This window comes from Salvelinus namaycush, chromosome 8 (genome assembly GCF_016432855.1).
Source record: "Salvelinus namaycush isolate Seneca chromosome 8, SaNama_1.0, whole genome shotgun sequence".
Lineage (NCBI taxonomy): Eukaryota > Metazoa > Chordata > Actinopteri > Salmoniformes > Salmonidae > Salvelinus > Salvelinus namaycush.
In genome coordinates this window covers 47,554,596-47,580,692 of record NC_052314.1, presented here as the reverse complement: position 1 = coordinate 47,580,692, position 26,097 = coordinate 47,554,596, and the positions used below count along the sequence as shown (strand labels likewise).

The window sequence follows — 26,097 nt, the reverse complement described above, 5'->3', positions numbered from 1 at the left end:
AAGAAAACGTCTGTAGCGTCCGAACAGTTTGACCTACAAAACTGTTATGACCACTTTATGGACAAGGCAGACTCTCATGACACAAGTTCACGGGACTCGTCTGAAGGTAACCGGTACTGGTTTAAAAATATTAAATGGAAGTATGAAGGTCATTTTGTAAAAAGGGGTTAAATGTGTAAAAATACATTTCCTGAGCTTTCTTATATCTCCTAGATATAGGACAAACACTTCAAAACCTTGTTTCTTCTTATTTATTTTTTGACTGTCTATTTGCAATTTATGAATGTGTTATTCAATGCATTTCTTTGGGCCAAATTCAATATTTTATCATTTTTAATATATATTTTCTTTTGATACCTAAAGGGGTCCTAAAACCAACACAGTTAGATGATTCATAGTATGACCACCTTAAAATAATTCCATATGTCAGCTTAGAATGTAAGCCAAATCAGGGTTAAGCCCTGGGCATGGCACTATTACAGCAACCCTTTGGTGTTAATGATCGTTTCAATACTTTAGACACTAAAATGAAATGTGGACCTGTCAAAAGCTTTTGATACTGTTGATCATGCTATTGCATTGTGCAAGTTGTCCTCGATAGGCCTAAATTCTGACACCTGTTCATGGTTTTATGATTATCCTAGTGACAGAACTCAAGCTATCGTGATTGATGGGGTTAAGTCCGAATTTCTTGAAGTGCATAAAGGTGTACCACAGGGGTTGATTTTGGGACCTGTTCGTCACTATTTATTTAAAACATCATTGGTCAATCTGTATAAAATAAAAAAAACGTGATCTTTTTACAGATGATCCTATTATGTATGCTATTGCCCGTTGATCTGGCTATCTCAAAACCACATTCAGATTTTATAGCTATGCAGGAATCCCTAGCAGATTTAAAACATGCATTTTATTTTGCCTGTATTAAGCACGTTTTTAAAAACTCTCGTAAGAATGTTTCAAATTAGCTACATGTTTAGTCAGATGGTTCTCCAATTAAACGTGTTCTCGCATATACATTTGAAGCCGGAAGTTTACATACACCTTAGCCAAATACATTTAAACTCAGTTATTCACAATTCCTGACATTTGATTCCTAGTAAAAATGTGTTTTAGGTCAGTTAGGACCGCCACTTTATTTTAAGAATGTGAAATGTCATAATAATAGTAAATCCCTCTCTATTTCAGCTTTTATTTCTTCCATCACATTCCCAGTGGGTCAGAAGTTTACATACACTCAATTAGTATTTGGTAGCATTGCCTTTAAATTGTTTCACTTGGGTCAAACATTTCAGGTAGCCTTCCACAAGCTTCTCACAATAAGTTGGGTGAATTTTGGCCCATTCCTCCTGACAGAGCTGGTGTAACTGAGTCAGGTTTGTAGGCCTCTTTGCTCGCACACACTTTTCAGTTCTGCCCACACATTTTCTATGGGATTGAGGTCAGGGCTTTGTGATGGCCACTCCAATACCTTGACTTTGTTGTCCTTAAGCCATTTTGCCACAACTTTGGAAGTGTCATTGTCCATTTGGAAGACCCATTTGCGACCAAGCTTTAAGTTCCTGACTGATGTCTTGAGATGCTGCTTCAATATATCCACATAATTATCCATCTTCATGATGCCATCTATTTTGAAGTGCACCAGTCCCTCCTGCAGAAAAGCACCCCCACAACATGATTCTGCCACCCCTGTGCTTCACAGTTGGGATGGTGTTCTTTGGCTTGCAAGCATCCCCCTTTTTCCTCCAAACATAACGATGGTCATTATGGCCAAACAGTTCTATTCTTGTTTCATCAGACCAGAGGACATTTCCTAAAAAAGTACAATCTTTGTCCCCATGTGCAGTTGCAAACCGCAATCTGGCTTTTTTATGGCGGTTTTGGAGCAGTGGCTTCTTCCTTGCTGAGCAGCCTTTCAGGTTATGTCGATATATGACTCGTTTTACTGTGGATATAGATACTTTTGTACCCGTTTCCTCCAGCATCTTCACAAGGTCCTTTGCTGTTGTTCTGGGACTGATTTGCACATTTCGCACCAAAGTACATTCATCTCTAGGAGACAGAACGCATCTTCTTCCTGAGCGGTGTGACGGCTGCGTGGTCCCATGGTGTTTATACTTGCGTACTATTGTTTGTACAGATGAATGTGGTACCTTCAGGCGTTTGGAAATTGCTCCCAAGGATGAACCAGACTTGCGGAGGTCTACCATTTTCTTTCTAAGGTCTTGGCTGATTTCTTTTGATTTTCCCATGATGTCAAGCAGAGGCACTGAGTTTGAAGGTACGCCTTGAAATACATCCACAGGTACACCTCCAATTGACTCAAATTATGTCAATTAGCCTATCAGAAGCATCTAAAGCCATGTCATAATTTTTTGGAATTTTCCAAGCTGTTCAAAAGGCACAGTCAACTTAGGGTATGTAAACTTCCGACCCACTGGAATTGTGATAGTGAATTATAAGTGAAATTATCTGTCTGTAAACAATTGTTGGAAAAATTACTTGTGTCATGCACAAAATAGATGTCCTAACCGTCTTGCCAAAACTATAGTTTGTTAACAAGAAATTTGTGGATTGGTTGAAAAGAGTGAATGACTTCAACCTAAGTGTATGTAAACTTCCGACTTCAACTGTAAGTACTTAGGCACTTGGATTGATATGGATTTTACGTTTCTTTTTTTAACATATCGATGAGCTCATTAAGCAGATTATTCAGTCAACCTTTTTATCTGTTCTTGATTATGGTGATATTACACTGAATATTAACTCAACTACAAAGATTTTACTGAATTACAGAAAATTTAAATAAATTATTAGGCCCTAATCTATGGATTTCACATGACTGGGAAGACAGGCATGCATCTATTGGTCACAGATACCTTAGGTGCGTGGATCACAAAAAACAGTCAGTATCTTGTGTGGCTACCATTTGCCTCATGCAGCGCAACACATCTCCATCAGAGTTGATCAGGCTTTTGATTGTGGCTTTTGGAATGTTGACCCACTCCTCTTCAATGGCTGTGAAAAGTGGATATCGCTGGATATTGGTGGAAACTGGAACATGTCGATCCAGAGCATGCTCAAACATGCTCAATGGGTGACATATCTGGTGAGTATGCAGGCCATGGAAGGACAGATATTTTCAACTTCCAGGAAATGTGTACAGTTCCTTGCTACACGGGGGAGAGCATCATCATGCTGAAACATGAGGTGATGGCAGCGGATGAATGGCACGACAATGGGCCTCAGGATCTCGTCACGGTATCTGTGCATTCAAATTGCCATCAATAAAATGCAATTGTGGTTGTTGTACGTAGCTTATGCCTGCCCATACCATAACCCTACCGCCACCATGGGGCACTCTGTTCGCAATGTTTATGTCAGCAAACCGCTCACCCACACAATGCCATCTGCCAGGGTCAGTTGAAACCGGGATTCATCCATGAAGAGCACACTCTCCAGCGTGCCAGTGAAGGGGAGCATTTGCCCATTGAAGTCGGTAACGACATAAAACTGCAGTCAGGTCAAGACCCTAATGAGGACGATGAGCACGCAGATGAGCTTCCCTGAGATGGTTTGTGACAGTTTGTGCAGAAATTCTTCAGTTGTGCAAACCCACAGTTTCATCAGCTGTTCTCAGACTATCCCGCAGGTGAAGAAGCCAGCTGTGGAAATCCTGGGCTGGTGTGGATACTGGTCTGTGGTTGAGGCCAATTGGACGTACTGCCAGATTCTCTAAAACAACATTGGAGGTAGCTTATGGTAGAGAAATGTAATTCTCTGGCAACAGATCTGGTGGACATTCCTGCAGTCAGCATGCCAATTGCATGCTCCCTCAAAGCTCAAGACATCTGTAGCATTGTGTTGTGACAAACTGCACATTTTAGACTGGCCTTTTATTATCCACAGCACAAGATGCACCTGTTTAATGATCACGCTGTTTAATCAGCGTCTTGATATGCCACACCTGTCAAGTGGATGGATTATCTTGGCAAAGAAGAAATGCTCGCGAACACAGATGTAAACAAATTTGTGCACAACATTTGAGAGAAATAGGTTTTTGTGCGTATGGAAAATGTCTGGGATCTTTTATTTCAGCTCATGAAACCAACACTTAAAATGTTAAGTTTATATTTTGATATTTATCAAAGTGCAGAATAGTATATTTATCAAAGCGCAGCTGCTACTACTCTTAAATGGGATACTTCAAAAACCTCCATCTTATCTCACTTTGCGTTTCAAGTATATAGACACCTGAGTTGCCTAACCCGTTCACAGGATTGGTTAACTCTAGGTTCCTAGGGTCTCCACCAAGCTAGGTAAATCTGCTTTTAGTTTTAATGCAGTGTATTGCTGTAACAAAATTCTAAATATATTTCATCTTAAGGTTCTGTTCGTGAAGTTTAGAGTATTGATTGGGGAATTATTTGTGGAGGAATGTAACTTTTTCTGGGTGATTTGTGATGTTTACTTGTGATGCTTCCCATGAGTGTGTTTTTGTATTTTAATGTAATGTATAGTACCAGTCAAAAGTTTGGACATCTACTCATTCTTTATTTTTACAATTAATTTTCTATATTGTAGAATAGTGAAGACATCAAAACTATGAAATAACACATATGGAATCAAGTAAACAAAAAAGTGTTAAATCAAAATATATTTTATATTTGAGATTCTTCAAAAGTAGCCACCCTTTGCCTTGATGACAGCTTTGCACACTCGTGGCATTCTCTTAACCAGCTTCATGAGGTAGTCACCTGGAATGCATTTCAATTAACAGGTGGACCTTGTTAAAAGTTAATTTGTAGAATTTATTTTCTTCTTAATGCGTTTGAGCCAATCAGTTCTGTTGTGACAAGGTAGGGGTGGTATACAGAAGATAGCCCTATTTGGTAGAAGACCAAATCCATATTATAGCAAGAACAGCTCAGTCAATCTGGAAAATTTCAAGAACTTTGAAAGTTTCTTCAAGTGCAGTCGCAAAAACCATCAAGCGCTATGATGAAACCGGCTCCCATGAGGACCACAAAAGGTAAGGAAGACCCAGAGTTACCTCTGCTGCAGAGGATAAGTTCATTAGAATTAACAGCCTCAGAAATTGCAGCCCAAATAAATGCTTCAAAGTTCAAGTAACAGACACATTTCAACATCAACTGTTCAGAGGAGACTGCGTGAACCAGGCCTTCATGGTCAAATTGCTGGGGGTCCTTGCTGGTGACACAGTCTGATTTATTTAGAATTCAAGGCACACTTAACAAGCATGGCAACCACAGGATTCTGCAGCGATACGCCATCCCACCTGGTTTGCGCTTAGTAGGACTATATTTTGTTTTTCAACAGGACAATGACCCAACACACCTCCAGGCTCTGTAAGGGCTATTTGACCAAGAAGGAGAGTGATGGAGTGCTGCATCAGATGACCTGGCCTCCACAATCAACGGACCTCAACCGAATTGAGATGGTTTGGGATGAGTTGGCCCACAGAGTGAAGGAAAAGCAGCCAACAAGTGCTCAGCATGTGGCAACTCCTTCAAGGCTGTTGGAAAAACATTCCAGGCGAAGCTGGTTTAGAGAATGCCAAGAGTGTGCAAAGCTGTCATCAAGGCAAAGGGTGGCTACTTTGAAGAATCTCAAATATACAATATATTTTTATTTGTTTAACACTTTCAGTTACTACATGATTCCATTTGTTATTTCATAGTTTTGATGCATTCACTATTATACTACAATGTAGAAAATAGTAAAAAATAAAGAAAAACCCTTGAATGAGTAGGTGTCCAAACTTTTGACTGGTACTGTATGTGTGTATATTTGTGTTTGCAGGTCACATTTGAAAAAGAGAACTAGGTCTCAATAGGTCTACTATGAATTTTAAAAAACTACATACAAATAAAATGTTTATTATTTTGTTCATTAGTCCACTGTTAATACAATCCCCCAAAAATGTGTTTTCCAATTCCAAGTCTGGAAGTGTGTACATTTTCAAGATAGAGTACAATGATTGATTTGCATTATGAATAAAATACTAACAGAAAGAAGATGAGTGGGGGAACAGTTTGTGCAGTACCTTGTTTGGCAGAGAGCACCCCGGTGAGTGCACTGCTGTTAGCTTTGCCATAAGTCTTGGAGTTCTTCCTGCTCTCCAGAGCACTCTGAAAACCAGTAAAATATTCATATGATATATTGTATACCCCTGTTCACTAACATGATTGAGCATGTGTAGTAGTAGAGGGTTGTGAACCATACAAACTGTGGGGGGGAAAAAACCATACAGAATATTACCAAATAAAAAAACCATACAGAATATCATACAGTTTGTCAAACTTGGTTTGAGATCTACAATTGTTATGGGTGCCATCTTGGCAACAAAACTGTCCCTAAAGATGACATTAATTGACATTAGAACATGAGCCCAGAAACCCAGTTACCAGCTCTGACTAAATAAGGCCTTGAGTAGTTATTACTTGTGATCATCTCTAAGGATTGTTCTATTCTATAGTATTATTAGTACTATTCAGACAACATTAAAGGCTTGTTTATATGTTGCTTACAATACCTTGTACTTCATGACATTCATTTTGAGCATGGTGACCTCCTCCTGCAGTTGTTTGAACCTCTCGTGTAAATATCTTAAAGAAAACATCAGTTTATTTAAAAAGTATTCTAAAACAAATGACCAAAGTCATACATTGTGAAGCAAGTTGTTCATGAACATCCTTATTGCATTCAGTAAGGCATTACAGATATTACATACATTATGTTCTCCCACACACAAACACACCTGTTCTCCATGCAGAGTGCATCTACGTCTAGAATCCGACACTCGTGTCCCCCCAAGATGTGGTTCACCTCGTGGTTCAGCCGCTGGGCCTTTTCCTGGAACACGTTACGCTCTGCCCTCACATCCTGCAGCTCGTCAGTCAGAGATTTCACACTGTGCTCCAGCTCCTCATTCTAGGACAAACAAAAAAAACACAACATGTACGATTTCAAACTTTTTATGGCATTTCAAACATTGTAAGAGATGCCTTATACAGTGGGGCAAAAAAGTATTTAGTCAGCCACCAATTGTGCAAGTTCTCCCACTTAAAAAGATGAGGCCTGTAATTTTCATCATAGGTACACTTCAACTATGACAGACAAAATGAGAAAAAGAAATCCAGAAAATCACATTGTAGGATTTTTAATGAATTTATTTGCAAATTATGGTGGAAAATAAGTATTTGGTCACCTACAAACAAGCAAGATTTCTGGCTCTCACAGACCTGTAACTTCTTCTTTAAGAGGCTCCTCTGTCCTCCACTCGTTACCTGTATTAATGGCACCTGTTTGAACTTGTTATCAGTATAAAAGACACCTGTCCACAACCTCAAACAGTCACACTCCAAACTCCACTATGGCCAAGACCAAAGAGCTGTCAAAGGACACCAGAAACAAAATTGTAGACCTGCACCAGGCTGGGAAGATTGAATCTGCAATAGGTAAGCATCTTGGTTTGAAGAAATCAACTGTGGGAGCAATTATTAGGAAATGGAAGACATACAAAACCACTGATAATCTCCCTCGATCTGGGGCTCCATGCAAAATCTCACCCCGTGGGGTCAAAATGATCACAAGAACGGTGAGCAAAAATCCCAGAACCACACGGGGGGACCTAGTGAATGACCTGCAGAGAGCTGGGACCAAAGTAACAAAGCCTACCATCAGTAACACACTACGCCGCCAGGGACTCAAATCCTGTAGTGCCAGACGTGTCCCCCTGCTTAAGCCAGTACATGTCCAGGCCCGTCTGAAGTTTGCTAGAGAGCATTTGGATGATCCAGAAGAAGATTGGGAGAATGTCATATGGTCAGATGAAACCAAAATATAACTTTTTGGTAAAAACTCAACTCGTCGTGTTTGGAGGACAAAGAATGCCGAGTTGCATCCAAAGAACACCATACCTACTGTGAAGCATGGGGGTGGAAACATCATGCTTTGGGGCTGTTTTTCTGCAAAGGGACCAGGACGACTGATCCGTGTAAAGGACAGAATGAATGGGGCCATGTATCGTGAGATTGAGTGAAAACCTCCTTCCATCAGCAAGGGCATTGAAGATGAAACGTGGCTGGGTCTTTCAGCATGACAATGATCCCAAACACACCGCCCGGGTAACGAAGGAGTGGCTTCGTAAGAAGCATTTCAAGGTCCTGGAGTGGCCTAGCCAGTCTCCAGATCTCAACCCCATAGAAAATCTTTGGAGGGAGTTGAAAGTCCGTGTTGCCCAGCAACAGCCCCAAAACATCACTGCTCTAGAGGAGATCTGCATGGAGGAATGGGCCAAAATACCAGCAACAGTGTGTGAAAACCTTGTGAAGACTTACAGAAAACGTTTGACCTCTGTCATTGCCAACAAAGGGTATATAACAAAGTATTGAGATAAACTTTTGTTATTGACCAAATACTTATTTTCCACCATAATTTGCAAATAAATTCATTAAAAATCCTACAATGTGATTTTCTGGATTTTTTTCCCTCATTTTGTCTGTCATAGTTGAAGTGTACCTATGATGAAAATTACAGGCCTCTTTCATCTTTTTAAGGGGGAGAACTTACACAATTGGTGGCTGACTAAATACTTTTTTGCCCCACTAAATACCTATAATATTACAGATTGTGACTGTGGCAAACGTCCAACACCGCCTTGCGTAATGAGTGGGCAACATAGGCTGAATTATGGTTGGTTGGGAATATGGTATTGTGACAATTGATCTCTTATCTTGCTATATGAAAATATTAAAACCATCTGTACAACTTCATTCTGCCATTGGTGTGGTTTCCAAAATCACCCAATGTATGTTCCTCACACTTGCTTGCCTTCTTTTAACCCACCACCATACCCTCTTTGCAGGACAACTTATTCTACAACTTTGATTTATATATAAAAAAAAAAAAAGGAGAATGCAGTCTTGCTCAGAATTTTAAAATGTATTTAAGACAGTAAAAAGGAGAGACAGATGAGGGTGGAAACAGTTCAGAAGTGCCAGACCGGGGAATTTAACCCTGATCTCTAGAGTGACATGTGCTCCAATGCAATTAGTCGCATTACCACTCAACCAAATGTAGCAGAGGTGAATCAGACTCACACTTTTGCAATGAGGTAGCCCTGCCCTGGAATTTCCTCTTGGTCTAATGTTGAAGGTGGTTTCCTGAGTGGGAGACCGGGGTTCAGATACCAACAGTTACACAAATTATGGCACAACCTTTCCATTCCTCACCTGCTCTCGTGCCGTCTCCAACTGCTGGACCAGGTCCTCCCGCTCATAGGCCTGGAAGTGCCTTGCCCCCACCTCTTCATCCCCCAACCTCTGTCTGGCTATGGTCATACGCAGGAGCTGTGGGAGGGTAGGGGGAGGACAGAGTCAATTCCATTTCAATTTGGAATGCAACCGACAGTAACTCCACTGTTTGATTTCAAATGTGCGTAAACCATTGCTGCACTGTCAGGAAGTAAACTGAATTTTTTTTTAAATGATGAAAATTTGAATTTCAGTTTACTTCCTGAATTGAAATAGAATTGACCCCATCCCTTAAGGACATCATACCTTGTTATCCCCCTGGGCCTCAGCCAGTCGTTGACTCAGCTCCTTCACCTCTTCAGACAGCTGCTTACTCCTTTCTCTGGAGTCTCTCAACAGCTGGGCCAAATTCAACTGAGAGTGAATGACATGTACAGTTGAAGTCGGAAGTTTACATACACCTTAGCCAAATACATTTAAACTCAGTTTTAAACAATTCCTGACATTTAATCCTGTCTTAGGTCAGTAAAAATAAAGTGGTGATCCTAAGAATGTGAAATGTCAGAATAATAGTAGAGAATGATTTCTTTCAGCTTTAATTTCTTTCATCCCATTCCCAGTGGGTCAGACGTTTACATACACTCAATTAGTATTTGGTAGCATTGCCTTTAAATTGTTTAACTTGAGTAAAACGTTTCAGGTAGCCTTCCACAAGCTTCCCACAATAAGTTGGGTGAATTTTGGCCCACTCCTCCTGACAGAGCTGGTGTAACTGAGTCAGGTTTGTAGGCCTCCTTGCTCAAACACGCTTTTTCAGTTCTGCCCACAAATTGTCTATGGGATTGAAGTCAGGGCTTTGTGATGGCCACTCCAATACTTTGACTTTGCTGTCCTTAAGCCATTTTGCCACGACTTTGGAAGCATGCTTGGTGTCATTGTCCATTTGGAAGACCCATTTGCGACCAAGCTTTAACTTCGTGACTGATGTCTTGAGATGTTGCTTCAATATAGCCACAATTTTCCTACCACATGATGTATCTATTTTGTGAAGTGCACCAGTCCCTCCTGCAGCAAAGCACCCCCACAACATGATGCTGCCACCACCGTGCTTCACGGTTGGGATGGTGTTCTTCGGCTTGCAAGCATCCCCCTTTTTCCTCCAAACATAATGATGGGCATTATGGCCAAACAGTTCTATTTTTGTTTCATCAGACCAGAGGACATTTCTCCAAAAAGCCCAAAATGTCCCCATGTGCAGTTGCAAACCGTAGTCTGGATTTATGGCGGTTTTGGAGCAGTGGCTTCTTCCTTGCTGAGCAGCCTTTCAATTTATGTCGGTACTTTTGTACCGGTTTCCTCCAGCATCTTCACAAGGTCCTTTGCTGTTGTTCTGGGATTGATTTGCACTTTTCGCACCAAAGTACGTTATCTCTAAGAGACAGAATGCGTCTTCTTCCTGAGCGGTTTGACGGCTGTGTGGTCCCATAGTGTTCATACTTGCGTACTATTATTTGTACAGATGAATGTGGTACCTTCAGGAGTTTGGAAATTGTTCCCAAGGATGAACCGGACTTGTGGAGGTCTACCATTTTTTTTCTGAGGTCTTGGCTGATTTCTTTTGATTTTCCCATGATGTCAAGCAGAGGCACTGAGTTTGAAGGTAGGCCTTGAAATACATCCACAGGTACACCTCCAATTGACTCAAATGATGTCAATTAGCCTATCAGAAGCTTTTAAAGCCATGACATCATTTTCTGGAACTTTCCAAGCTGTTGAAAGGCACAGTCAACTTAGTGTTTGTAAACTTCTGACTCACTAGAATTGTGATACAGTGAATTATAAGTCTGTAAACAATTGTTGGAAAAATTACTTGTGTCATGCACAAAGTAGATGTCCTAACCGACTTGCTAAAACTATAGTTTGTTAACAATACATTTGTGGAGTGGTTGAAAAAACAAGTTTTAATGGACTCCAACCTAAGTGTATGTAAACTTCCGACTTCAACTGTACATGATATCAAATCAAATGTATTTATATAGCCCTTTTTACATCAGCTGATGTCAAAGTGCTGTACAGAAACCCAGCCTAAAACCCCAAACAGCAAGCAATGCAGGTGTAGAAGCACGGTACTGTTCTTTCACATCTACACAGCAAATTTGAGATCAGAATTTTAACACCAACAATGTTAAATGTAACACTTTCTTAATGTGTATGTGAACCATCAGAATATTGTTGATAAATGTACACTTTATTAGAGCTGACGCTGTTACATTTTCTTAGTCTAATGGAATTAACACCTGTGGTCTTACAGTAACTGTTTTTTGGGTGTTAATACTAAAGCCTTTTGCATATTTATTTCTCAGAGTGCCTTTCGAGTGAATTTTAGAGGTACCTGTTGCACCCATGACGGTCTTTTCTAGTGACAGACATGATTGTTGCATTCGATGGTTTTCAGTCCTGTAGCCTTCACTAAGTTAGTGTGTAAGGTCATATTTTATTATTTATGAGAACACATACATTTTTTTTGACAATACCATTGTTGGAATTGGCTAAACTTTGATCATTGAGGTAGTAAATGAATGATAGGAAATGAAAGAGACTATGTTAGAAGTTAATGGTTCTCTGAAGAAAGACAGAAGGCTTTGGAATGTGTTTGATGGAGGAGAGGAGAGCGATGTGTTGATATAGGGAAGACAGATGGATATCTGTGGATCAGGAGGTGAGGTCAGCTCCCCTTAAGGGAGTAATCAGGGTTAGTATCTGGTTACCTTCTTTCATGTGGAGCCATAAACGGTAAGGAGGAGGAGTGTCTTAAGTAGGATGTATATAAACTGTGATGTCTGAAATGTTTGCTGTCTGATTTCAGCTGTACAGAACCTTTGGGAATGATTAAACTTGGTTAAAGCTTCTCTAGTATTCTTGAGTTATTTACTCAGAAAAATAAGAACCTAACACCAGACTTTGACAGCCTAGTTTTACCCTAACACAGTGGTCTGAAACTCCTGGTTTGCAGGCTACATCGGCAAGTAATATTCTGCTGACTTGCAAAGTGTTATATAATTCCTATTGGAATCCATTTAGGATATACAACAGTTGTAACTTTTAATCACCCGCATCTGCAGATAGAATGCCTGCCAAGGTAGGGAGATTGATAAATAACTACCTAAACTGGAACAACCATCTCAATAACGGGTGAAATAAGTCCAACCACTTAACATATATATTTTAAAACTACTCCAATTTATTAATCTTTGTGTAGCATAAGATCAATTAATTAATTCAGTAACATACATATTAAAATAAACTATTCTAAAAAGCAACCTGCAACAAAGAATGCTGGAAATATGATGAGGCCCCTCCCATGTCTTTTTCACTCAGAGTTAATGGAAATTAAAGCAACACAGTCGAGTAACACCAACTGGCGTTGATTCCACTGTGATTCAAATAACACTTAATTTACTCACCGCATATGGCGTCAATTTCGATCCCACTGTTAACCCCACTAGAATCAATATTCAGATATTACAATGACAACACTTACCTCATCACAGAGATTTTAACACACCGCAAATTTGCTGTGTAGTCTAGCATACTATAACGTCCTCGACATAGGGAAGTTGCTGGCCAAGGGTGTTATGTCAGTACAGTACAGTCATAATGCAAACCATTACCGTGGTCATCCAATTTGACACGGTTGATCATTTACTTTTCAGTCGACACATTTAGACTGCCACGTTACTACAATTAGTAAGAACATTTAAATATTTTGACGCCATGGCGTCTATTGATGTCGACTTACTTGATTTCTTTTTTCAGGTGGTAGACTGGAGTCTCCATCCTAGAATGTAGAAGAAAAAAAAAATAGATAGTGAGGACAGATCACTTCGCTTAAGTCAAGGTAAAATTGTATGATTGATATGACTATAGTTATTAAATTATGAAATGTAAAGAAATAAAGTACTATACAGTGCATTCGGAAAGTATTCAGATCCCTTTCTTTATTCCACATTGTTACATTACAGCATTGTTCTAAAATTTATTAAATCATTGTTTTCCCTCAATCTACACACAATGCCCCATAATAACAAAGCGAATACAGTTTTTTTTTAATTTTTGGAAATGTATTTGTAATGCCCGGGGTGTAGTGGAGGAAAGAGTCAGACGCAGGAGACAGAGTTCAGAGTAGCGTAACTTTTAATCACCACAAAGGTGAAACGACACCACTCCAACCAAATGCCCCAACACACAAGGGGAACAAAATAGTTCCAAAAATACAACTACCACGAACCGTGACATACACGCATGTACAAACAGTACACAAAACAATCCTGCACACCCAACAGGCGGGCCTGCTGGGTAATAAAGCCCTACTAATCACCCTAACTAAAAACAGGTGTAACCAATAAACAAATAAGGAGGGGGAGGAAAAAGTCAGTGGCAGCTAGTAGGCCAGTGACGACGACCGCCGAGCGCCACCCAAACAGGAAGGGGAGCCACCTTCGGTAGGAGTCGTGACAGTATTAAACAGAAATACCTTATTTACATAAGTATTCAGACCCTTTGCTACAGACTAAATTTTGCTCAGGTGCATCCTGTTTCCATTGATCATCCTTCAGATGTTTCAACTTAATGGGAGTCCAACTGTGGTAAATCCAAATGATTGGACATGATTTGGAAGGGCACACACCTGTCTATATAAGGTTCCACAGACAGAGCAAAAACCAAACCATGAGATCGAAAGGAATTGTCCTTAGAGCTCTGAGACAAGATTGTGTCGAGGCACAAATCTGGGGAAGGGTACCAAAAATATTCTTCAGCATTGAAGATCCAAGAGTGGCGCAGCGGTCTAAGGAACTGCATCTCAGTGCTAAAAAAGTCACTACAGACCCTGGTTCGATTCCAGGCTGTATCAAAACCGACCGTGAATTGGGAGTCCCATAGGGTGGCGCACAATTGGCCCAGTGTCGTTAGGGTTTAGCCGGGGTAGGCCGTCATAGTTAAGAACAAATTATTATTTACAGACTAGCCTAGTTAAATAAATGTTAATTAAAAAATGAAATGTAAAAAAAGAACAGCGGCCTCAATCACTCTTAAATGAAATAAGTTAAAAACCCCTAAGACTCTTCCTAGACTGCCCAGCCAAACTGAGCATTCGGGGGATAAGGGCCTTGGTCAGGGAGGTGACCAAGAATCTGATGGTCCAAAGTTCCTCTGTGGAGATGGGAGAACCTTCCAGAAAGACAACCATTTCTACAGCACTCCGCAAATCAGGCCTTTATTGTAGTGGCCAGACGGAAGCCACTCCTCAGTAAAAGGCACATGACAGCCCGCTTGGAGTTCGCCAAAAGGCACCTAAAGGATTCTCAGACCATGAGACACAAGATTCTCTGGTCTGATGAAACTTAGATCGAACTCTTTGGCCTGAATGCCAAGCGTCACATCTGGAGGAAACCAGGCTCCACTCATCACCTGGCCAATACCATCCCTACCATCCCTACGGCAGCATCATTATGTTTTTAAGTGGCAGGGACTGGGAGACTAGTCAGGATCGAGGGAAAGATGAACGGAGAAAATTACAGAAAGATCCTTGACGAAAAAACCTACTCCAGAGTGCATTTGTGGCCTGCTGGAGGTCATTTTGCAGGGCTCTGGCAGTGCACCTCCTTGCACAAAGGCGGAGGTAGCGGTCCTGCTGCTGGGTTGTTGCACTCCTACGGCCTCCTCCACGTCTCCTGATGCACTGGCCTGTCTCCTGGTAGCGCCTCCATGCTCTGGACACTACGCTGACAGACACAGCAAACCTTCTTGCCACAGCTCGCATTGATGTGCCATCCTGGATGAGCTGCACTACCTGAGCCACTTGTGTGGGTTGTAGACTCCGTCTCATGCTACCACTAGAGTGAAAGCACCGCCAGCATTCAAAAGTGACCAAAACATCAGCCAGGAAGCATAGGAACTGAGAAGTGGTCTGTGGTCACCACCTGCAGAACCACTCCTTTATTGGGGGTGTCTTGCTAATTGCCTATAATTTCCACCTTTTGTCTATTCCATTTGCACAACAGCATGTGAAATTTATTGTCAATCAGTGTTGCTTCCTAAGTGGACAGTTTGATTTCACAGAAGTGTGATTGACTTGGAGTTACATTGTGTTGTTTAAGTGTTCCCTTTATTTTTTTGAGCAGTGTATATCCTGTTGACTAGTAATTTTATCCCTACCTATATGTACATATCTACATCAATTACCTCGTAGCCCTGCACATCGACTCAGTACTGGTACCCTGTGTATATAGCCAAGTTATCAATACACTCATTGTGTATTTATCCCTTGTGTTATTATTTTTCTATTATTTATCTTTTTCCTCTCTGCATTGTTGGAAGGGCCCATAAGTAAGCATGCCACTGAGTCTACACCTGTTGTTTACGAAGCATGCAACAAATCAAACTTGATCTTCATATTTCTTGTGATACCGGAAGTGTCACTTTGAATTATTAAAACTCGGTAATACAACTTTTGATTGAATGAGGCCTTTAATGTCCCTCTTGTGTAGTAATTCAGTGTGTGTGAGATTGGCAGTAGTAAGGTATTGTAGCAATGTGAGGAGCAGTTGTGGAGTAGTAGTGTGAAGTAGTGGCTCCGGGGTGAAGTTTCCCCCTAGGTACAGATCTAGGATCAGATTCCCCTCCCCTAATTCTGAAAATATAACTGATCCAAAATCACCCTATTCCGAGGGTGTAGACTCACTATGAGTTCCCTGTACTTCTTCTTGAGTCCCTGGTGGCGTTCTCGGAGCTGGTTGGCCATCAGCTGGTATTGGTCTCTCTCCTGTTGACAGGTATCCAGCTCCTTGGACAGAATCAGGAGGGCCTCCTTCTTGCTCTCCAACTTGCGCTTACACACCAGGAACTGTACACATGACAGGAACACACATTGTCATCTTGTGCAAGCAGATCAGACATACTGTAAAAAAGGCAACTTGCCTGCATGATGAGATCACTGTGTGGGACATATTAAACTTCTATAAGCAGGACACACTGTACAGCTAACTGCCAAAATAATGGAAACACCAACCAGGGTTCCCACACCTTCTTAAACATCAAATTCAAGGACTTTAAGGCCTTACCAGGCCCAATTCAAGGACCCAACATGGCATAGTTTGAGACATGGATCAAGGTTAATTACAGTTACAACACTGAGAATTATTATAATGAGAACTAGCAGGCTTTACAGAAGCTCACAGACAATTAAAAAGAGAGGCGCTTGAATGTGTGAACACATCTCAAATTGTGCTGTGTTACAGTGATGGCAGACTACGTGGTCTCTTGCCTTCTCTAACACAGCAAAACAATATATTGTGTAAGATGAGCGATAAAGACAGACTTATTTACGAGTTGAAGAGCTAAGTAACTCCTCGTTTATTTCATTAGCACCAGCTTAACAACACGAAACATGTCGCAGAGCAAAAACATGATCATTCACTTTTAGGTCATTCACTTTTTTGTTGAGTAGTGTTTCTATTTCAGCTATTTGAGCTCTTATCTTTAGCACCCCTTCTCAGGCTATTGAACTTGGTAATAAGAGTGAGGTTGCCTGTGCTCTCCGCTTTAAGTGCAAATTTGTCTGCCGAGGTCTCACGAGCGTTTATGTCAACTGTCAGTCTTTTTCTTCCCTTTAAGTTAATCTATAAGGTCTTCTCTGTTTTTTGCTCATCCATTCTTCTGTCTCTTCTTCTTGATGCGTCACATACCTCTGCCTTGCAGATGCCACTGACATCAGCAGCGATCTGTCAATGCACACATTATGTATGCCACCCACAGCTCTTATGTGGTCAACTATACATCTCTGTGCTACGTATGAATCTTCAAGTTCTCCACTTCAATCTGCCGATTGATGGAGAATACGTGCTCTACTGAGGCTTGCCCGTGTGACAGTAAGAGGAGTTGGCAGGAAAGTTTCCAAGGATTTCTGAACTCTTTGTCCTTTGACATGTACTCATGTAAATGTGTCCACGCTGTCTTGGACAGGATCAAAGTTACAAACTCTGAGTTTTGGGCCTGGACAATGTCATCAATAAAATGTGAGTATTGTCAAATGATGTTATCACAATCTTCTTCCTCCCGTTGACCATTTACAAGGTAGGTCAGGGCCATCTTCGATTTTGCTGTAGACAGCATCTTTCCATTTGTGCCTGCCATTTCCCTTGGATCAAAGAAAAATGTGAGACCAGAGTGTACGTCAATGGGGATTTCTCAATGAGTTTGTTAACAGTTGTGACCATACACTTCTTGCAAGCGATTTTGAAGTCCATCAATGTTCTCTGGCAAAAAAAATTCACGGGCAAGTCACTCACGATTCTTCAAGTAACAAAGCCCAAGTCTACCTGTGAGGAGTCGATGTGATTGGATGACTGGCTCACCTCTACATCAAGAAGTTTGAGGGCTCTTCGCTTCTTTCATGAGGTCTGGCTTAATGAATCTGCTTATCATGCTCTTAAGCAGCTTGAACAATGGCACCATGGGCTTATCGGTCTGGTAGCGTGTGGAGGAATGGTGTCCCTTTGCTCAATGACAAGATAAAATTCAGTTTTGCTGTCATGAGAGGGTCCTTAACGGCCTCCTGAACCACCTCAAAGGACTTTGTGCCTGGATCTACAGCCTTCACATGTTGCCATATGGGGTAAAAACTTTAAAGCTCGTTCAAGCACGGGTGCATTTTCAACCCACTGTGCCTTGCAAAACCTAAGTGGCATTGGGGGATCTGATGATCCAATTATGCTAAGGTAGTGCTCCCTGCGGGCTGGAGTATCCTTCAGAAGTTGGTACATAGCATGCACTGTCGACTTTCCTTTCGGTTTCTTCCATTCCCTTCTGAAACGCTCCATGTTCAATATGGAGACCGCAACTGCCAATGTTTATAAGGTGTACATAAAAATCAAGGAGGGACTTCTCAACCTTTGAGTAAAATGCCCAACTTACATTTGGTCCACCCATGGAGATCTGAAGCATGTTTTTCTTTGGTAGATCTTCGGTGCTCTTCTCATAGACAGCTTTAAGGTCCAAAGCAGTCGCATGTCCCATGGATTTAGAATCATAAATTCTTGTCACGACTTTGTCCTTATCCCATAAACAGGCGTGAGTCACACTGCTTTGACTGTTTTTCTGTTAAGGCTCTCATCAAAGAGAAAAACATAGTCCTCCCCCCAGCAGACAGTTTTTTAGACAACAAATGCCTGAAATGAAGAGCCAAGCCATCTGTGCACACATAGCTGGTCTTTGTTGCCCCGCATGCGAAGGTCTTGGCTACTGCACTGTCTGGGAACATCACTAAGAACAGCACACCTAAAATTTAAAAAAAATAAAAGATTGATTTCAAACACTTATTTCTGTTTATAGCCTGTGTGTGAACGTGTTTCAGAGAGAGAATATGAAAACAAACATGTTCCTAAAAATAATTTCATGTTACAGGTGACAGTTTATAAACCATACCACTCACCCGTGCGTTCACTAGAGTGGAAAGAGTAGTGAGACTTCATCATATTCAGACACCACAATGTCTCAGCCCACAATGTGTCCTCTTTGGGAAGTTATGACGGACTGTCTTGAGGAGGTGGTGAATGTGGTAGTAGTTGTAGAAGATTGTCTAGGTGGTGATGTAGATGACGATGACTTTTCCACTTAGTTCAATAGAGTGGGAACTGTAAGAAAATAAGTGTCCAAGTCTGATGAATGACTAGCTAGCTGGTTAACGTTAACTAGCATTAGTCATGAAACGTTGTCACTAACGACTCTAGTTAACGTCCTTTAACTAAATGTAAACTTTCAGTCAATGTCAGCAAACCGTCATTTATTTTTAAATGTTCACTGTCCAGCTTTGCTTGCCTCAAGTTGGCTAACATTAGCTAGCTAGCACTATATTGACAGGTGTGATTTTGTGGGAGAACTGACTGACATCTAGATAACGTTAGCTAACAACAACCTAGCAAACGTTAATTTTACCGAATAATTCTGTAACGTTAAAGTTAAATTTACCCAACTTAATTTACCCAACTGGAATAATCTAGCTAACTAATTAACGTTAGTAACTAACTATGGTTGTTGTATTCCTTTCTGCATGTTACCAGGGGTAGGACCTACCTGCTTTTAACTTGTGCAGTGCCGTCATGTGTGATGTTCCAGCAGCATGGCTCGTCATAGCTGCTTCGCCCATGGCGTGCACTTTTATTGATTTGCTGTAGGCTCTTCATCGGGCCATATGGATGTCCCGCGGATCTTTAACAAGCCAGTCTTTGTAAATGTCTTTGGTGAGCCTCGAGTCCTGGAATGTACATTTTCCAGGCAGAGTTGAAGGTTCACTTAACGTTAGCTTTCTCGCTTCCTTGCCGCTGTTTAACCTGCATCATTCAACTTCAATCACTCATGCATGCACCTGACCGTCGCACTTGCGAGGCAGGTGACGCGTGAAACAAGGACGCACAGACGGCGGAAGACACACATGCAGACAGCGGAATTTAGCCTATTACGCGAAACCCAAATCAGCTGCGCCCAAACCATTGTGCGCCATAGTGCAGAAATTAATTTTGTCCCCCCACACCAAACGCGATCACGACACGCAGGTTAAAATATCAAAACAAACTCTGAACCAAATATATTAATTTGGGGACAGGTCGAAAAGTATTAAACATTTATGGCAATTTAGTTAGTTAGCTTGCTAGCTAATTTGTCCTGGGATATAAACATTGAGTTGTTATTTTACCTGAAATGCACAAGGTCCTCTACTCGCCAATTAATCCACACATAAAACGGTCAACCGAATCGTTTCTAGTCATTACTCTTCCTTCCAGGCCTTTTCTTCTCTTGACTTTACATTGCGATTGACAACTTTCATAAATTAGGTGCATTACCGCCACTGACCTAGTTCGTCTTTCAGTCACCCACATGGGTATAACCAATGAGGAGATGGGTATAACCAATGAGGAGATGGCATGTGGGTACCTGCTTCTATAAACCAATGAGGAGATGGGAGAGGCAGGAATTGCAGAGCATCTGCATCAGAAATAGAACTGATTTCTATTTTAGCCCTTGGCAACGCAGACGCTCGTTGGCGTGCGCGAGCAGTGTGGGTGCAATAATTGAATAACATAGATTTCTACATTTTCTACATCTCGCACGCGACGCGAGCGGTGTGGTCAGTCTGTTACTGACGTTAAGTTACAAAATAATTAATCTAAAGAATCTAAAGAACTGCAATTTATATTCTTGCACAAAATATATCAATTCAAGCACTTTCAATGACCCATGTCTATTTATGTATATTATCAAAAACTTAAGGATTTTTTCTCTCAAATTAACAAACTTTCAAGGATTTCAAGGACCCATGGGAACCCTGACCAACATAATGTCTTAACAGGGCATTGGGCCACCAGAACAGATTCAATGTGCCTTGGCATAGATTCTACAAGTGTCTGGAACTCTACTGGAGGGATGTGACAATTTTTACACAATAAATTCCATAATTTGGTGTTTTGTTGATGGTGGTGGAAAACACCGTCTTAGGCACTGCTCCAGAATCTCCCATAATGGTTCAATTTGGTTGAAATCTCATGCCTGAGCATGCACACACACACACTTTAAACCCTCTATGCTCCTTTGAGACCCCTCTTTCAAAGTCACTGAGATATTTTCTTAAAGTAGGGCTGATCCCATTTAGTCGATTGTTTGGTCGATAGGTTGTTGGTCGACCAGTGGCAAATATATACGATTTTTTTTGTTGTCAACTAGTGGCAAATATATAAAAAAGAATGCATGGCACACGAGACATTCACAGCTGTCTGATTAACAGCTGTCTCAGTGAACAGTGAGGCCGCGGGGATGGCACACCAGTATCACCACATTTACCATTAATTCACATCATTTCTACTCTATAATGTTTGTTTGGTTACGGTAATTTCTGTTTATGCATTCAATATATTATTACAGTCTTAAAGTTGTCATTGTAGGAGTGCACACATTGTTTGCAGTGCACAACCTAGGCTACATGTGAACATTTTTGTGGGGGGGTTTATTTCATTACATTTACGAGTTATCAATTTATTTGTCTTTTGTTTTGAGCGCTACTGTCAATCTTGAGTAAGGACACGCACCCGATTACGCATAGAAGTAGGCCTAGGCTACCTGGCGTGCGCGCAAATGATAGCTTATAAAATGTGCCCAGTTGGGGATCTGATACTATTTCTGATTGTCTTAACTCACCATCGCCTCAAACAGCAAGTAAACAAAGTCTGTTTTTACATCCATTGAGAATGACAATAGTTCCTCAAAGTAGCCTATTTGAAAAATCTTTACAGCCCTCTCTCCCTTTTGACAACCACTCAGCATGAAAGGGGAAAACAAATGTAACACTCAGATCAGGTAGAAGGTAGTCTACAGCTGTGTCTGTTTGTCAGGAGCTTATTGGCACGGAAAACTCAGAGGGCCCAAATGATTTTATACAATGTTAAAGTTTGTCCAGCCTGATGGTGCTATCAAAGTTAATAGTTGATACAATGTTTAAAGTTCCTTGCTGACAGGCCATGCATAGCCAATGTGATTTATATGATATTTATTTTACATGGACATTTTCTACCTGCAGGCTGCAATGTTGCAGGCTGCAATGCAGATCAGTAGAAATGGTACGATAACGTGGCACTGCAAATGGATGAGGTTGCGACCGCTGGTGTAGCCTATTAACGGCAACTTCAGGAGCATAATGGCAGAATCTTCGAAGACCAGCAGAATCGGGCAGTTGGAAGGGGGGGGGGGGGGGGGGGGGGGGGGGGTTGGAACAGGTTTTCTGGTTAGACTATATTTATCTCTAGCTCCTTCTTTAGTAATTTGTTACCTATACATTACATCTACAGTTGAAGTTGGAAGTTTACATACACTCAGGTTGGAGTCATTAAAACTCGTTTTTCAACCACTCCACAAATTTCTTGTTAACAAACTTGTTTTGGCAAGTCAGGACATCTACTTTGTGCATGACACAAGTAATTTTTCCAACAATTGTTTACAGACATATTTAACTTATAATTCACTGTATCACAATTCCAGTGGGTCAGCTGTTTACATACACTAAGTTGACTGTGCCTTTAAACAGCTTGGAAAATTCCAGAAAATTATGTCATGGCTTTAGAAGCTTCTGACAAATGATGTCAATTAGCCTGAGTCAATTGGAGGTGCACTTGTGGATGTATTTCAAGGCCTACCTTCAAACTCAGTGCCTCTGCTTAACATCATGGGAAAATCTAAAAGAAATCAGCAAAGACCTCAGAATTTTTTTTTTGTAGACCTCCACAAGTCTGGTTCATCCTTGGGAGCAATTTCCAAACGCCTGAAGGTACCACGTTCATCTGTACAAACAATAGTACGCAAGTATAAACACCATGGAACCACGCAGCCGTCAATCCGTTCAAGAAGGAGACGCATTCTGTCTCCTAGAGATGAACGTACTTGTGTGAAAAGTGCAAATCAATCCCAGAACAACAGTAAAAGACCTTGTGAAGATGCTGGAGGAAAACGGTACAAAAGTACCTATATCCACAGCAAAACAAGTCCTATATCGACGTAACCGGAAAGGCCGCTCAGCAAGGAAGAAGCCACTGCTCCAAAACCACCATAAAAAAGCCAGACTACAGTTTGCAACTGCACATGGGGACAAAGATCGTACTTTTTGGAGAATGTCCTCTGGTCTGATGAAACAAGAATAGAACTGTTTGGCCATAATGACCATCGTTATGTTTGGAGGAAAAAGGGGGAGGCTTGCAAGCCGAAGAACACCCCCCCAACTGTGAAACACGGGGGTGGCAGCATCATGTTGTAGGGGTTCTTACAGCAGGAGGGACTGGTGCACTTCAAAATAGATGGCATCATGAAGAGGGAAGAAGGAAAATTATGTGGATATATTGAAGCAACATCTCAAGACATCAGTCAGGAAGTTGAAGCTTGGTCGCAAATGGGTCTTCCAAATGGACAATGACACCAAGCATACTTTCAAAGTTGTAGCAAAATGGCTTAAGGACAACAAAGTCAAGGTATTGGAGTGGCCATCACAAAGCCCTGACCTCAATCCCATAGAACATTTGTGGGCAGAACTGAAAAAGCGTGTGTGCAAGCAAGGAGGCCTATAAACCTGACTCAGTTACACCAGCTCTGTCAGGAGGAATGGACCAAAATTCACTCAACTTATTGTGGGAAGCTTGTGGAAGGCTACCTGAAACATTTGACCCAAGTGAAACAATTTGAAGGCAATGCTACCAAATACTAATTGAGTGTATATAAACTTCTGACCCACTGGGAATGTGATGAAAGAAATAAAAGATGAAATAAATCACTCTACTATTATTCTGACATTTCACATTCTTAAAATAAAGTGGTGATCCTAACTGACCTAAAACAGGGAATTTTTACTAGGATTAAATGTCAGGAATTGTGAAAAACTGAGTTTAAATGTATTTGGCTAAGGTGTATGTAAACTTCCGACTTCAACTGTACATAGCGTTGCATTACACACCTAATGAATACATGACCAAAATAAAGATTGGAATAGTTTATATAATGCTTTATATAGCTGTCACATTCCTGTTCTGCGCCTGTGTGCTTTTTGACTGACTAACCTTACCCTAATTGTTAACAAATGCTTCTGTAAATAAGCTTAGAATGTACTGTAGGCCAACAGTACAGCACCGTGTGAAAACATTTGTCTGGATTTCTCTCAAAATGTACTTCCTTATGCTCCCAAATGTTATCGGGGATAGCATATAGCCTAGGCCCACAAGGAAGACTATGTCCGTAGCAGGAAAACATGTAATGGACTTTATTGAAAACATTTAGATGTTTATTAGTGCAGTACTAGGCAGTCTTCCCTCCCTCCTAACAAACGAGGACGATGTTATAATCGCATTAAACCACGGTTAATCCATTTCCATTTAAAATGAACATGCGTCAAAATGTTGGATCTCATTCCATGTTCAAGCCGTCATATTTATCAAAAGAAACGACGTAGCGGTTCTGTCTTGGAAATAAAATACCCTGTACACATCAGTTCTAGTTTGTTGTAGGCTAGCATGTTGAATTTGAAATATGCAACTGCGTTGTAGATTAAATAGGCTACCCGACAAACATTCATATTTAGGCTATAGGAAGTGTTTCAAAAACGAGATACTGTAGCCACATTTATTTCAAACAACGTGATAAAGATACTGACAGCTGTGAGCCGATGTATTAAGTTTTACATGGAGGCAGTGGCATATTGAATAAACTCACCTCGCTGACCAAACCCTGCCAATCACTTTCGCTTCTTCTTGAGGAATTCATCTCGTTTGTTTTATGGCAGCCTTTCAATGTTGTCGTTTATCAAGCTTGGCGGTACAGTCAGTATCAGGAGGGAAGCATCACTGTATTTATTCTGCATAGGAAGACATTATGCTATTTCAGTCTACCTCACTTCCGCCTGTCTGTCAGTTGCGTGCGTGCGTGTGAAACGTCAGCAGAGTTGAGCAGCTATCAGGGTCATTAATATGAATATGACTGACCTTTCAGTGTGATCTGTGTCTTCTTTGTTATGCAAATATGCCGACATGGAAAGTACATTTTAATGCATTTGTAAACGAAATATTGTGTTTTCCTTTTGCCTCAATGCCCTGCAATGTCGGTCTTAAACATAGGGTGGTGCACTTATCACACTCATCTTGAGGTAAATGCATAGGTTTAAAGGCTATAGCCTACAGAATCAGGTAATGCTCATAGCCTTTGTTAATGTATTCAAAGAATATTGACAATGTGTTGTTGTTTCACAAAGAAAGGAATATAACAGCATAGGCCTACTTGCCCTCCTCTTACAAAATTGATTGACAACTAATCAAGGAATGGAAGTGGTTTGGAAATTTCCCCACACATTACATTTTCTCTTATTCTCATAACACTGGCTAATACATGTAGCCTACCAATGCACTGATGTCCTCTATTCTTGCAAGCCAGAGATAAATCTGTCACAAAGGCCCAGTGCTGACAAGGCTACACATCTTAACTTTGCCATCTTGGGCACTTTATCATTGCAACACAGACAAATTCTCAGCATTTGTAAGTGCTAGGTATGCTGTACAGAATAATGGGAACAAAAACAACAGTGCAGTAGATTTCCTGTCAGATGCTTTATTTCTATTGCATTTTAAAACCACAAATGTTAAATAATAAATGGAGAACAATTATTTCACGAGGATCTTCTTAAAGCCAAATGGAATCTACATTCAATAAATTTTCTGTATTTCTAACTTATATACAGTACATAGATAGATGTGTCTGAAAAGACCATTTGTTCAGAACATCAACATTGTACAGAGGTAACATACTGTAGTAGGGCATAGTTAACATGTTGAAGGTAAAGGCAGCAAGGTCATGACACTAAAGACAAGGAATATATGTGTATTATATAAATGAAGTTCTAGCTAACTGTACTAATGTAGTACAGCATATAATAAAGCATATTAATAAAGAACAGCATTAAATATACAGAAAGATATGTATCATTATCTTGCATAGGAATTCATACTACATTATTGACATTCTGTTTTGCTATTAGCCAGGCACTGTTCCATCATATAGCTGGCCATCATCAATTTCAGTTCCGTTATTCATTATGTTCAGTAAAGGTATAATAGTTGTTAATGTTTAACAGCTAGCTGTAAATACTGTGCAGTTGCTATAATCATATCCCTGATAAGTCACTGTACAAGACCATTGCAGGTATTGGCAGCCATTGTTCATCATGCGGGTTACATTTCACATATTG

At 40.7% G+C, this 26,097-nt stretch overlaps 1 protein-coding gene across 5 annotated transcripts in view; it reads right to left on the bottom strand.

Annotated features, from left to right (window-relative positions):
• Positions 1-24,737, bottom strand: part of LOC120052758 (coiled-coil domain-containing protein 149-like) — a 35,148-nt gene extending 10,411 nt beyond the window's left edge. For 2 of the 5 annotated variants that reach the window (XM_038999856.1, XM_038999857.1), the window contains exons 1-8: positions 24,573-24,737; positions 16,021-16,182; positions 13,078-13,116; positions 9,585-9,692; positions 9,258-9,374; positions 6,782-6,954; positions 6,557-6,629; positions 6,068-6,152 (exon numbers count right to left, since the gene is read on the bottom strand). In XM_038999856.1, coding sequence (XP_038855784.1) covers positions 6,068-6,152; positions 6,557-6,629; positions 6,782-6,954; positions 9,258-9,374; positions 9,585-9,692; positions 13,078-13,116; positions 16,021-16,182; positions 24,573-24,623 — 808 coding nt within the window. In that variant the 5' untranslated portion in view covers positions 24,624-24,737. Of the gene's footprint in view, positions 1-6,067; positions 6,153-6,556; positions 6,630-6,781; positions 6,955-9,257; positions 9,375-9,584; positions 9,693-13,077; positions 13,117-16,020; positions 16,183-18,251; positions 18,615-18,768; positions 19,081-19,409; positions 19,591-24,572 lie in introns of those variants that run through there. The other 3 variants (XM_038999854.1, XM_038999858.1, XM_038999855.1) reach the window with 3 other exon arrangements.
• Between the last annotated feature and the right edge of the window lie 1,360 nt (positions 24,738-26,097).